This window comes from Brassica napus, chromosome C7, assembly GCF_020379485.1.
Source record: "Brassica napus cultivar Da-Ae chromosome C7, Da-Ae, whole genome shotgun sequence".
Taxonomy (NCBI): Eukaryota; Viridiplantae; Streptophyta; class Magnoliopsida; order Brassicales; family Brassicaceae; genus Brassica; species Brassica napus.
The window spans coordinates 2,167,121-2,182,031 of NC_063450.1; the positions used below are offsets into that span (position 1 = coordinate 2,167,121).

Genomic DNA, 14,911 nt, shown 5'->3' on the forward strand with positions numbered 1-14,911 from the left:
TTCAGAGCAAAGGTTACCGTTATCTTTGAAGAAGTGAAGATGGAGGCCACCGTTACCTTTGAAGGTGACATGTTCAAGCTCACGACGGACAACTTCTCTTATTGGAAACCGATGATGGAAGATCACCTTTATTGTAAGGATTTGCATGAGCCCATCATCATGAAGGATAAGCCGGAAGGAAAGGATGATAAAGCATGGGAGATTCTTAATAGAAAGGCGGTTGCCGTAATCCGTAAGTATGTCGACCGATCTCTTTTTGAACATGTCTCTACCTACACAAATGCTTTTGAATTATGGACAAAACTTGAATCCATGATTCAAAAGAAAACACCTCGAAACAAAGCTCTTCTTGTTCGACGGTTGGTAAAGTTGGAGTACAAGGATGGCCAGAGCATGATGGAGCACTTGAACAATTTCAAGGGGATTGTAAATCAGCTTAACAAAGTTGATATGAAGGTTGAAGACGAAATGCAAGCCCTTTTACTCCTCAGTTCACTGCCGGAGAGTTGGGACACACTAGTTGTCACTCTAAGCAATTCAGCACCGGAGGGAAAGCTTACCATGGACACCGTCACTGATAGCCTTCTAAACGAAGAAGTTCGCAGGAAGGAACGAGGTTCGAGTTCATATTCAGAAGCTAACATTGTTGATAGACGAGGTAGAGAAGAGACTCGTGGTCAAAACCGAAGCAGAGGACGAGACCAATCTCGAGGAAGATCCAAGTCACGTCCGAGAGTTACTTGCTATTACTGTGGCAAACAGGGTCACATGAAGTCGGAATGTCGGTTTTTCAAGAAAGACAAACAAGCTGGTAATATCAAACCAGACCGGTTCAATCCTACAAAGAAGCATGAAGAAAAGACTACCACCATTGTGGAAGACCAGAGCGAAGAATTATATCTCGTTGGAGAATGTAATCTTAGCTCTGATGATAGCTCATGGATCGTTGATTCTGGTGCTTCTTTTCACGTCACCCCTCATGGAAGCTTCTTCACAACCTATCAAAGTGGTGACTTTGGTAATGTTCAAATGGGAAATCAAGGAAGAAGCAAGATCATTGGAAAGGGGGATGTTATTCTTACATCAAACACTGGATGTAAGATAGTTCTCAAGGATGTGAGACATGTTCCCGACATGCGACTCAATCTCATATCAACCGGAAAGCTCGATGATGTCGGCTTGGACAGTCATTTTGGTGGTGGCAAATGGAAGTTAACCAAAGGAAGTTTGATCATGGCTCGAGGAAGAAAAGAAGGCTCATTATACGTGACTCAAGCCAAGCTTTGCAAGGAAGAAGTAAACGTTGCAAGTGATGACATCGATATATGGCACCGAAGACTCGGGCATATGAGTGAGAAAGGTTTAAGTATACTTTCTAGCAAGAAACTTCTTCCTGATATGAAAGGTATTTCTCTCTCACCATGTCATGATTGCTTAGCCGGAAAACAACATAGGGTCGCTTTCCGAAGATCATCTACGCCTATGAGAAGAAAGCATATTCTTGATCTTGTGCATACTGACGTATGCTCCATGTCCGAGAAATCCAATGGAGGGGCATCATATTTCGTCACCTTTATTGATGACCATTCAAGGAAGGTATGGGTATACCTTTTGAAGTCAAAAGATCAAGTTCTTGATGCTTTCAAGGAGTTTGTAGCCCAAGCAGAGCGAAGTACGGGTCAAAAACTCAAGTGTGTTCGATCTGACAATGGTGGAGAGTACCGAGGTCCCTTTGAAGCGTTTTGCAAAGCTCATGGAATCAGGATGGAGAAGACACCACCAAAGACGCCACAACTGAACGGGCTAGCTGAAAGAATGAATCGAACGATCACAGAAAGAGTTCGGTGCATGCTCTCTCACGCTAAACTACCCAAACCATTTTGGGGAGAAGCCATAAAGACTGCAGTGGACGTCATAAATCTTACACCATCAGTTCCTTTGGAAGGCGATGTCCCGGAGGAAGTTTGGTCGGGTAAGAAGGTCTCTTACAACCATTTGAAGGTGTTCGGTTGCAGAACGTTTGTCCATATACCTAAGGATGAACGAGCCAAGCTAGACTCTAAGACTAAAGAGTGCATTTATCTTGGATCACCAAAAGACGAATTCGGCTATCGGCTTTGGGATCCGGTTAACAGAAAAGTTATCCGGAGCAGAGATGTTGTTTTCTTCGAAGATCAAACAATCGAAGACATCAACAAATCAAAGAAACCAAAGCTAAGGGTTGTAAGGAATGAAGATTCTCATAAGCCTCAAGATCATGAACAAGTGATTGGAGATGATGGCGAAGGGGATCCAATCATGGATCCGAATGGTGATGAAGGTGAAGAAGAAGTTCAAGTGGAGCCAGAGGAAGAAGAATGAGCCAAGAAGGTCTGGAAGAGAGACAAGACCATCTGTAAGATATTATCGAGATGAGTACGTTAATCTTACAGATGAAGGGGAGCCTCAAAGCTATGAGGAGGCCATAGGAGACACCCATAAAGATAAGTGGGTTGAAGCTATGCAAGATGAAATGCAATCCTTGCATGATAATCACACTTATGAGCTGATGAAGCTACCAAAAGGAAAGAGAGCCTTGAAGAACAAGTGGGTGTATAGGTTGAAGTATGAAGATAGAAGCTCAAATCCAAGATACAAAGCTCGATTGGTTGTGAAAGGATTCAACCAAAAGAAAGGCATAGATTTTGAAGAAATATTCTCTCCAGTGGTGAAGATGTCCTCTATCCGAGTGGTTCTTGGTCTAGCAGCAGTTCTAGACTTGGAGATTGAACAACTCGATGTCAAGACGGCCTTTCTACATGGTGAACTCGAGGAGGAGATCTATATGGAGCAACCTGAAGGATTCAAGGTTCCAGGAAAAGAAGACTTGGTGTGCCGATTAAAGAAGAGTCTTTACGGTCTCAAGCAAGCCCCAAGACAATGGTATAAGAAGTTTGACTCCTTCATGGTGGATCACAACTTCAAGAAAACCAAGAACGATCATTGCGTTTTTATAAAGAGGTACGAAAGCGGCAACTTTCTCATATTATTACTCTATGTTGACGATATGTTGATTGTGGGCCAAGATCGCAACAAAATAGCCGCATTGAAGAATGACCTAGGAGAGTCCTTTGCAATGAAAGATTTGGGGCAAGCGAGACAGATTCTTGGAATGAAAATCACTCGGGATAGACCAAAGAAGCTTTTGTGGTTATCCCAAGAACGATATGTTGAAAGGGTGTTGGAGAGATTCAACATGAATAAGGCAAAGCCAGTGAACACTCCACTTGGTGGACATTTCAAGTTATGTTCGGAGCAAAGTCCAACAAGTGAGAAAGAGAAAGAAGAAATGAAGACTACTCCATATGCATCAGCAGTAGGCAGTCTCATGTATGCTATGGTGTGCACCAGACCGGACATTGCCTATGCAGTAGGAGTTGTGAGTCGCTTTCTAGCGAATCCAGGAAAGGAGCATTGGAAAGCAGTTAAGTGGATCCTACGCTATCTACGAGGCACAACGAAGAAGTGTCTATGTTTTGGCAATGGAAAATTGGAGCTGAACGGTTACACCGATGCAGATTGGGCTGGTGATAAAGATTCAAGGAAATCGACATCAGGCTTTGTACTACCTTTGCAGGGGGAGCTGTTTCATGGCAGTCGAAGCTACAAAAGTGTGTTGCCTTATCCACCACGGAAGCGGGAGTACATCGCAGCAACGGAAGCGTGCAAGGAGATGCTATGGATGAAGAACTTCTTGCTTGAGTTGGGAGTAAAGCAAGACAAGTACAACATGCTATGTGACAACCAAAGTGCTATTCACCTAGCAAAGAATCCAACATTTCACTCTCGCTCGAAGCACATCGACATTCGGCATCATTGGATACGAAAAGTTCTTGAAGAGAAGCTCATACATCTCACAAAGGTACACACCGACAAAAACTGGTCAGACTTTATGACCAAGGTATTACCGCTGAAGAAGTTTGAAGATTGCTGCAAAGGCACTGGGATGGCAACGGTTTCGGGCTAAATCGGGAAGGGGGAGATTTGTTGGGTTTTTCCCTCATTAGCCCAAGACCCAAGAAGCCCAAGAAGAAGAAGAAATATCTAGAGAAAAATGGAGAAGGATGAAGAAGTGTGTAGAAAGGAAGTGTGTAGAAGATGAAGTGTGTAGAAGATAAAGTGTGTAGAACTAACTTGTAGTCTCCACTTACTAGTATAAATAGGGGTGCTTAGCACCATTTGTAATCATCCAAGAATCAAGAAAAACAAGAGAGAAAAATATTTGTAAGAGAGAGTTTCCAAAAACAAAATCTTTGTAGTAAACCCTTTCCTAAATATTAAGAGTCTTCTTCTTAAATTTTCTAGTTGTCTAATACCATCTTCATCTCATCGATATTGGATAATTTTCCCAACAGTAATGGGGCAGACTTCACAGAAGAATCGATTGGATTGATCGATGAAACCTCATGTTCAACACGTAGAAACCGCTCATTTGAAACCTTGAGATGTCTGAGGATGAAAGAAGCCTCCACTAGACTCTTGAACCAAGTCTTGCATGTCAATCTCGCCTTAGACAAATCTTCCATGGGAAGTCTATGAAGAATTTCACTCTGCAACCAAAAACGACACACTTCACCACAATCACCACAAGTCACTTTCTTGCAAAATGCATTGCAAAATCAATTGCTTGCATCAAATCCATCACATAGCACATATTCTTCAATCAAATCCGATCACAGAGCACAAATTATTCAATCAAATTATTCTTCATGGGATCCCTGTACGAAACCGAAGATATGTCGGAGAAATTACACGGGAAAAGGAAAGATCGGAGAGAGAGAGATCAGCTTTTTACTTATCGTCAATTCCTCCTTGGCGTTCCATTGATTCTCCCCTGACTTTCTCGAGAAAATGAAAAGGAGAAGAGAGTCGCCAGAGAGCGAGTAACCCTAACCCTAAATCTTTTCGCGCGAGAATTAGAGCGGGCGGGGAGAGAGGGGTTTGTTTGAAGAGTGTTATATACAGAGTCGGCTGATTTGTCACGTGGTGCATATTAAAGTAGAGCGGGAGATTTTGAAGCTGTAATCTTCCCCTACATCAATTATTCCTCGTAGCCAGGTATCTCTGAACCAAGCAAACAAAAATGGTTCTCTTTTTTTTTTTTTTAATTTCTCTTCCCTAAATCTAATAGTGTCTCTCTATCACAGTACCTTTCAAGCAACCAAAAAGAAGAGATGTCATTCGAACAATGTGCCATGGACATAGGTTGCCTTTAGCTCTAGCTTGGATTCATCGTAGTTACTCCAAGTAAGCTAACGATGAGCTAGTCAAAGTATATGCAAAAATAAAATAAAAGTCATTCTTTGAACGGCATGTTATGTGAATGACATGGACATGGAAGGCTTTGTAAATGCATGTTTGGGGGATTATCTGAGCAAAGGGCAAGGAGTTGCAGGCAAAGCACTCATATCAAACAAACCGTCTTTCTCATCTGATGTAAAGACATTTTGATATCTGAATTTAAAGGGTCTTTTTCAGGATAATGAGTGAGATCAAAAGGGGTAAGTGCTTGCAGAAGATTAAAGAGCCAAGAGATCATTTTTTGACATGGTTGTCTGAATTTTCCCCACTCCAAGATTGTTTCTTGGACACTAATGCATCTCTCATTGCTTCCACTCTGTTAGATGTTGCATGCCCTTGATTAAAGTAAACAACGGTCTCGGTTATATGGAAACCCTTGCGACTCTTTGCTACGTACCCATTTTATGGCATGTCTCAGAAAGTGAAGAGAGTAACTAAGAAGCCTGTGTGTAGGATAAGAATGTTTGAAGGGAGAGCAAGGGAATGTATCCTCCTTGCAAAGCTTGTTGATTTCCTGTAAATGGGGAGCTCAAAATTTTGGTTGAGATAGATGTTCTTCAAGTTGTTGGCAAATTAGATGTGTCAGAAGAATCTTCAACAATAATAGAAACAATGATTGTTAATGGGTTTCAGATTCCTCCTTCACATGTAAGAAATTAAGAATGCTACTAAGTTTGTGTGTAGAATTTTAAGCCACTAGAAAGAACATAAAGTTTGTTATCCATAGTTTAATGGTCTCGCAAAACTGTTTATCTAAATATGGTTTGACTTTATTTACCCTTTTCTCAACCACAGGCAGAATCTGTGAGCCGTATGTTTGAAAGTCACTGGGAGCTTGCAACTGAATTCCGTCCAAAGAACCCAAATCTAAGGACAGGCTTACACAAGCTTTCTACTCATTCTGATTGTGACTATATGCCAGTCACCGCAGGAGGTCTTCCAGGATGATCTGTCTGATGCTTATGCTGCACTGGGATTCATGAGAGATGCTGGATTTAAGTTGGATTGGTTGGAGAAGAAGCTTGATATTGTTCTATTCTGTCTGTTTTTTTATTTAACTTGCAGATGTTTCAGGTGAAGGACCCTAAGGCTAGTCTTGACTTCTACTCACGTGTCCTGGGAATGTCGTAAGTGTCTTCACCTCTTGAATGATCTTCTCTCCGAAGCTACATATTACATATTTTTCCCCTAAGTGAACTATTGCATATTGCATATATGCCTTCTTTCCTTTCGTTTGTAAAGTCCCCAGGGGAAACTACACGTTCTATGTTTGATTTGTCCAGATTGCTGAAAAGGCTTGATTTCTCTGAGATGAAATTCAGCTTGTACTTCCTGGGCTACGAGGTAAAGATTTGTTCTGTGACCCTTGGTTAATTTAACTCTTCACGTGGATCTTACAGAAACAAAATGTGGAACTTTGCAGTTTGCAAAAAAATATTAGAGCACTTGAAATTAGGCAATCTGTTAATGGATTGAACTGCTTAACTAAAAGTTGTTGTAAAGTGAAGCTAAATTAGTAGTTTTAGAATTATTTTTGTTTGCTTTTCTGCATCACTTGGACGAAAACAGATACTTCTCTTGATCCTTACTGGTATAGTTGAAAGCAATAAGCTGGGTTTGACTAATATACTATGGTACAGGATACTTCAACAGCTCCAACGGATCCAACTGAGAGGCTGAACCAGATTCAGGCAAATGGAATAGTCGAAGCACAATTCCTTTGTATGACTAATTACTAATTACTAAAATCCCTTCAAAATACTTATTGTTGAAAACATCTCTTCTGCCTCGATTTCTTATTCTTACACATCAAATCTTCTAGTGTTCCGTAGTACTAAAACGACCCTACACAAAAATACCATAACAGTTTGGCGCTAGAAGGAGTGGAGTAATCCAACTACGTGACGATGACACTAATCAAGTCGAGGCGACCCCGAGGGAGGTCGAGCTCCTCAACCGACTCGAAGCTCTTCAGAGTCAGATCACCGACCTCCATAAAGTTCAGGAAACCATGCCTGGAGGTCACGAGCTTCTCCAAGAATCAAACCCTAAAAGACCAACTTAGAGAACACTCCAAGCAGTTTCAACAGAGCGCTTAGAAGCTAGATGCCATGGAAGCGGAGAATCTTGTCCTCCAACAAGAAAATCAAACCCTTGGAGCAACCGGCAACAAACGGAAGCGGTTCCGAGCTAAGGTTCGACCTATGGCTTCGCTCAGCACTCCTCGCAACGATGGAGGAACGTCTCGCCAACCCGCCGCCGCGGGTGACGGACCCGATAGTGCTCGAGACTGCTCAAGACGCGACCCGGGTGCAAGAAGATAGCGATTTCGATATAGAAGACGAAGAATACTCACCCGACGATCCCAAGTTCTCAGATCCGGCTCTAGCCGCTTACCTCGAGAGGGTGGTCTCCTAAAGATTCGGCACCATCCAATCTATGGTAGAAAGACTGCCAGGGGTAGCTCCCCCTATCCGGAGAAGCGATCCTAGATCTTACTCCGATACACCTTTCGTAGAAGAGATTGCCTCGGTAGATATGCCACGCAAGTTCTCTTTCCCGATTATCAAGATGTACGAAGGTACTGGAGATCCCGACAACCACGTTGCCCAGTACAAGCAACGCATGCTAGCCGTGGCAATCCCTAGAGAAGCAGATTCGATCTCGAGATAAAAAACAAGCCAATACCACATAAACTTAAGGCTATACCCCATCTTTTTTAAATCTGGTTCGACAGAAAGGTCTAGACACGACCTAAAAATGAAATAGTCGACGCACAATTCCTTTAAGGCTTGTTAAAAACATTTTTCGGCAGAAAAACTCGATATGCCCATATTTAGTTGTTATTGGTCGGATAAATTAAAAAAGGTATCGAACATTTTTTAGATTTAGCATTGGTTCAGCCTCGAGATAAAAAACAAGCCAATACCACATAAACTTAAGGCTATGCCCCATCTTTTTTAAATCTGGTTCGACAGAAAGGTCTAGACACGCCCTGCAAATGGAATAGTCGAATCACAATTCCTTTAAGGCTTGTTAAAAACATTTTTCGGCCGAAAAACTCGATATGCCCATCTTTAGTAGTTATATGGTCGGATAAATTAAAAAGGTATTGAACATTTTTTATATTTAGCATTGGTTCAGCCTTGACATAGGCCACCATATATGATTATCTCGACCAGAGACATAACTCATACAATAAGCATTCATCGACCGATGCCGCGGATTCGATCTCGAGATAAAAAACAAGCCAATACCACATAAACTTAAGGCTATGCCCCATCATTTTTAAATCTTGTTCAACAGAAAGGTCTAGACACGACCTAAAAATGGAATAGTCGAAGCACAATTCCTTTAAGGCTTGTTAAAAACATTTTTCGGGAGAAAAACTCGATATGCCCATCTTTAGTAGTTATATGGTCGAATAAATATAAAAAGGTATCGAACATTTTTTAGATTTAGCATTGATTCAGCCTTGACTTAGGCCACCATATATGATTATCTCGACCAGAGACATAACTCATACAATAAGCATTCATCGACCGATGCAGCATATTCGATCTCGAGATAAAAAAAACAAGCCAATTCCACATAAACTTAAGGCTATACCCCATCTTTTTTAAATCTAGTTCGACAGAAAGGTCTAGACACGCCCTGCAAATGGAATAGTCGAAGCACAATTCCTTTAAGGCTTGTTAAAAATATTTTTCGGCAGAAAAACTCGATATGCCCATCTTTAGTAGTTATATGGTCTGATAAATTTAAAAAGGTATCGAACATTTTATAGATTCGGCAGTGGTTCAGCCTTGACTCAGGCCACCATATATGATTATCTCGACCAGAGACATAACTCATACAATAAGCATTCATCGACCGATGCAGCGGATTCGATCTCGAGATAAAAAAACAAGTCAATACCACATAAAATTAAGGCTATGCCCCATCTTTTTTAAATCTGGTTCGACAGAAAGGTCTAGACACGCCCTGCAAATGGAATAGTCGAAGCACAATTCCTTTAAGGCTTGTAAAAATATTTTTCGGCAGAAAAACTCGATATGCCCATCTTTAGTAGTTATATGGTCTGATAAATTTAAAAAGGTATCGAACATTTTATAGATTCGGCAGTGGTTCAGCCTTGACTCAGGCCACCATATATGATTATCTCGACCAGAGACATAACTCATACAATAAGCATTCATCGACCGATGCAGCGGATTCGATCTCGAGATAAAAAAACAAGTCAATACCACATAAAATTAAGGCTATGCCCCATCTTTTTTAAATCTGGTTCGACAGAAAGGTCTAGACACGCCCTGCAAATGGAATAGTCGAAGCACAAATCCTATAAGGCTTGTTAAAAACATTTTTCCGCAGAAAAACTTGATATGCCCATCTTTAGTAGTTATATGGTCGGATAAATTTAAAAAAAGGTATCGAACATTTTTTCGATTTAGCATTGGTTCAGCCTTAACTTAGGCCACCATATATGATTATCTCGACCAGAGACATAACTCATACAATAAGCATTCATCGACCGATGCAGCGGATTCGATCTGGAGATAAAAAACAAGCCAATACCACATAAACTTAAGGCTATGCCCCATCTTTTTTAAATCTGGTTCGACAGAAAAGTCTAGACACGCCCTGTAAATGGAATAGTCGAAGCACAATTCCTTTAAGGCTTGTTAAAAACATTTTTCGGGAGAAAAACTCGATATGCCCATCTTTAGTAGTTATATGGTCGAATAAATGTAAAAAGGTATCGAACATTTTTTAGATTTAGCATTGATTCAGCCTTGACTTAGGCCACCATATATGATTATCTCGACCAGAGACATAACTCATACAATAAGCATTCATCGACCGATGCAGCGGATTCGATCTCGAGATAAAAAAACAAGTCAATACCACATAAAATTAAGGTTATGCCCCATCTTTTTTAAATCTGGTTCGACAGAAAGGTCTAGACACGCCCTGCAAATGGAATAGTCGAAGCACAAATCCTATAAGGCTTGTTAAAAACATTTTTCCGCAAAAAAACTCGATATGCCCATCTTTAGTAGTTATATGGTCGGATAAATTTAAAAAGGTATCGAACATTTTTTAGATTTAGCATTGGTTCAGCCTTAACTTAGGCCACCATATATGATTATCTCGACCAGAGACATAACTCATACAATAAGCATTCATCGACCGATGCAGCGGATTCGATCTGGAGATAAAAAACAAGCCAATACCACATAAACTTAAGGCTATGCCCCATCTTTTTTAAATCTGGTTCGACAGAAAGGTCTAGACACACCCTGCAAATGGAATAGTCGAAGCACAATTCCTTTAAGGCTTGTTAAAAACATTTTTCGGCAGAAAAACTCGATATGCCCATCTTTAGTAGTTATATGGTCGGATAAATGTAAAAAGGTATCGAACATTTTTTAGATTTAGCATTGGTTCAGCCTTGACTTAGGCCACCATATATGATTATCTCGACCAGAGACATAACTCATACAATAATCATTCATCGACCGATGCAGCGGATTCGATCTCGAGATAAAAAAACAAGCCAATACCACATAAACTTACGGCTATACCCCATCTTTTTTAAATCTGGTTCGACAGAAAGGTCTAGACACGCCCTACAAATAGAATAGTCGAAGCACAATTCCTTTAAGGCTTGTTAAAAACATTTTTCGCCAGAAAAACTCGATATGCCTGTTGGGGTAAAATATCCAAGTGCAAGTTTTCTCCAGCTTCCGGATGGGCCCTCGACTTCCGGACCCTTGCTTAAGAAGAAACCAGGGACCGACCCCTGCTATAGGTCTGCCCCATGGTCAGACCGACCCTTGAAGCAAAATAAAAGTTTTCCGCCTAAGGGGAAACTTCCATTTTTACGAATATGGAAGAGTTTGCCCTACTCTACACCGATATCTACAACTATAAAAAGGGAGCCCAAACCCTAGAACAAGAGATCGACTTTTAGAGGCTAAGAGATTAGAGTTTAGGCGACTAGAACTAGGGTTCATACACCAAACGTTGTAGTCCCATACGATATACTCAATAAACATCTCTTCTGCCTCTATTTCTTATTCTTACACATCAAATCTTCTAGTGTTCTGTAGTACTAAAACGACCCTACACAAAAATACCATAACAGTTTGGCACTAGAAGGAGGGGAGTAATCCAAATACGTGACGATGACACCAGAAGACGATACTAATCAAGTCGAGGCGACCCCGAGGGAGGTCGAGCTCCTTAACCGACTCGAAGCTCTTCAGAGTCAGATCACCGACCTCCATAAAGTTCAGGAAACCATGCCTGGAGGTCACGAGCTTCTCCAAGAAGTTCAAACCCTAAAAGACCAACTTGGAGAACACTCCAAGCAGTTGCAGCAGAGCGCCGAGAAGCTAGACGCCATGGAAGCGGAGAATCTTGTCCTCCCACAAGAAAATCAAACGCTTGGAGCAACCGGCAAAAAATGGAAGCGGTTCCGAGCTAAGGTTCGACCTATGGCTTCGCTCATCACTCCTCGCAACGATGGAGGAACGTCTCGCCAACCTGCCGCCGCGGGTGACGGACCCGATAGTCGAGAGACTGCTCGAGACGCGACCCGGGTGCAAGAAGATAGCGATTTCGATACAGAAGATGAAGAATACTCACCCGACGATCCCAAGATCTCAGATCCGACTCTAGCCGCTTACCTCGAGAAGGTGGTCTCCGAAAGATTCGGCACCATCCAATCTATGGTAGAAAGACTGCCAGGGGTAGCTCCCCCTATCCGGAGAAGCGATCCAAGATCTTACTCCGATACACCTTTCGTAGAAGAGATTGCCTCGGTAGAGATGCCATGCAAGTTCTCTTTCCCGAGTATTTAGATGTATGAAGGTACTGGAGATCCCGACAACCACGTTGCCCAGTACAAGCAACGCATGCTAGCTGTGGCCATCCCTAGAGAAGCAAGGGAAGCTACCATGTGCAAAGGATTTGGGTCAACATTGACCGGTCCTGCTCTTCAATGGTACATTAACCTCCCCACGAAGTCCATCAGGTCCTTTGCGGCCCTTAGTGACAAGTTCGTGGAGCAATTCGCCAGCAGCTGCCATCTAGAGAAGAGATCAGACGATCTATACCAAGTCCTCCAGCATAGGAATGAACCCTTGTGTTCCTACATAGCACGCTTCAACCAAGAGAAGGTGGTTATCCCTGAGTGCAACACTGATACGGCTATCTCGGCCTTTAAGAGGGGTCTACTTCCAGAAGGAGATCTCTACAAGGAGCTGACTAAGTATAAGTGCAGGACCATGGAAGACGTGTTGTCCCGCGCTTGGGATCAAGTAAGATGGGAGGAAGACGTCGCAAGTAGGGCAAAGGCTTCCTCGAAGCATGATCAGAAACCCTCAAAACCAGTAAGGAACGATAGCGACGAGGCCTTCCACCCTAAGTCCGCTAAGGAGACTAGCAATCCAGGCAGGGGCAGGTACCAGAACCGTCCTTTGCCTAGATCCGAAGGGATGATGGTGTTTAATTGGCCCGATATCTCTCATCTTGCGATAACGAAGCCAGAACTGATCGGCGTCCTACGACAAATGGGTCCACAGGTAAAATGGCCCTCGAAGATGAAGGCCTGCTAACCGGAACCCCAAATGGTGGTGCGAATTCCATAACGATCATGGTCACACCACGGAGGATTGCATAGCCCTGAAGATAGAAGTCGCCGAGCTTCTTAAGAAAGGCCATCTGAGAGAATTCCTCTCGGACAAAGCCAAAAACCTCTTGAACAAGGAGGGTCCCGGCCTTCCCACTGAAGCAGCTCCCACATTGCCACCACAACAAGACCGAGTAATCCATGTTATCTCTGGTGGATCGGAAGTGAGCGGCATCAGCAGCGCCGCGGCCAAGAAGAGTACTCGCAACGCCAGGAATGGCCAAGAGGCCGAGGATCCTAAGCGCCTAATCTTAGGGACAGACGAGATCAGCTTCAATGCAAAGTAGCAGGAGAGGGTCCTAGCTCCTCATCATGTCGCCCTTGTCATCTCGCTTGTCATAGCAAACTGCTTGGTCAAGCGAATACTAGTGGACAGCGGGAGTTCCAGTAATATTATCTTCCATTCGGCTTACACCGATCTAGGGCTAGAGCCTAAGGCCCTAACAAGAAAGGCGACTCCACTTGTGGGCTTTAGCGGAGAGGTAAAGCAGACTCTAGGAGAGGTCCTTCTCCTAGTCTATGCCGAGGGAATAAATCAGGCCACGAAGTTCTTAGTCGTCGACTGCCTTTCATCCTATAACGTGATACTAGGAACACCCTGGATCCACGACATGGGGGTCGTACCTTCAACCCTCCATCAACTGGTCAAGTTTCCCACTCCCTGGGGCATAAAGACTATCAAGGGAGACCAGGAGAATTCCAGGTCCTGCTATCAGACTACCCTAAAGGGGAAGACTCAGGTCTTATAGCAATTAAAGAAGAAGCCTCCGGCCCCACATACCAAAGAGCCGGAGGTTGAGGAGATGGATGAGGTTCCATTAGTAGAAGGGAACTCGGAACGAAACCTGAAGATAGGCTCCAAGCTCCCGAAGGGGCTAAGACAAAGACTATTCGACTTCCTGAGGTCTAACTCCGATTGCTTCGCTTGGTCCCATGAAGACATGCATGGAATTGATCCCGATGTTATCATGCACCAGCTCCAAGTGGATCCAATGCATCCCCCTGTCAGACAAAAGAGGAGGAAGTTCGCCCCTGAAAGGGATGAAATCATCAATGAAGAGGTCAGGAACCTACTTGACGCCGGGTTCATACGGGAAGTGCAATACCCGGACTGGCTAGCTAATGTGGTGGTCGTAAGGAAGAAGAATGGGAAGTGGAGAGTTTGCATCGACTTCACATACCTTAATAAGTCCTGTCCTAAGGATCCGTTCCCTTTGCCTCACATCGACAAGCTGGTCGACGCAACTGCTGGACATCAATTGATGAGCTTCATGGATGCATTCTCCGGATACAATCAAATCCTAATGCATCCAGACGATCAAGAGAAGACCTCGTTCATGACCTCCCGGGGCATCTACTGCTACAAGGTCATGCCCTTCGGACTGAAGAATGCCGGTTCCACCTATCAAAGGATCGTCAACATGATGTTCGCCGACCAGATAGGGCAGACCATGGAGGTTTATATCGACGATATGTTGGTAAAATCCCTGGATGCCGAGGACCATATCTCGCACCTTCAACAGGCGTTCACTACCCTCAGAAGGTACAACATGAAGCTCAACCCCTCAAAATTTTCATTCGGGGTAAGCTTTGGGAAGTTCCTGGAGTAAATAGTCACCCAAAGGGGCATCGAAGCCAACCCAGAGCAGGTAAGAGCCATCCAGGCGATACCTTCTCCTCGCAACGTCAAGGAGGTTCAAAGATTGACAGGAAGGATGGCCGCCCTGAGTAGGTTTATCTCCAGGCTATCTGACAAGTCGCATGCCTTCTTCGAGACTTTGAAGAACCCCAAGGACTTCCAGTGGACTGATAAGTGCGAGTCGGCCCTATCCGATCTCAAGGCCTACCTCACTACTCCACCTCTCCTCTCAA

General features: G+C 43.2%; 1 protein-coding gene across 1 annotated transcript; it reads left to right on the plus strand.

Moving 5' to 3' along the window:
* The first annotated feature begins 12,209 nt into the window (after positions 1-12,209).
* On the plus strand, positions 12,210-13,326 carry LOC125590345. The gene is made up of 2 exons (XM_048763880.1): positions 12,210-12,932; positions 13,021-13,326. Exons 1-2 carry the CDS (start codon positions 12,210-12,212, stop codon positions 13,324-13,326), a joined length of 1,029 nt encoding a protein of 342 aa, XP_048619837.1.
* The last annotated feature ends 1,585 nt before the right edge of the window (positions 13,327-14,911 follow it).

Excerpts from the sequence above, each read along its gene's own strand:
- LOC125590345 (XM_048763880.1), top strand. The coding sequence starts at position 12,210 with ATGTATGAAGGTACTGGAGATCCCGACAACCACGTTGCCCAGTACAAG. Across the intron at positions 12,933-13,020 it reads TACGACAAATGGGTCCACAG|GATTGCATAGCCCTGAAGAT; the intron begins GTAAAATGGCCC and ends CACACCACGGAG.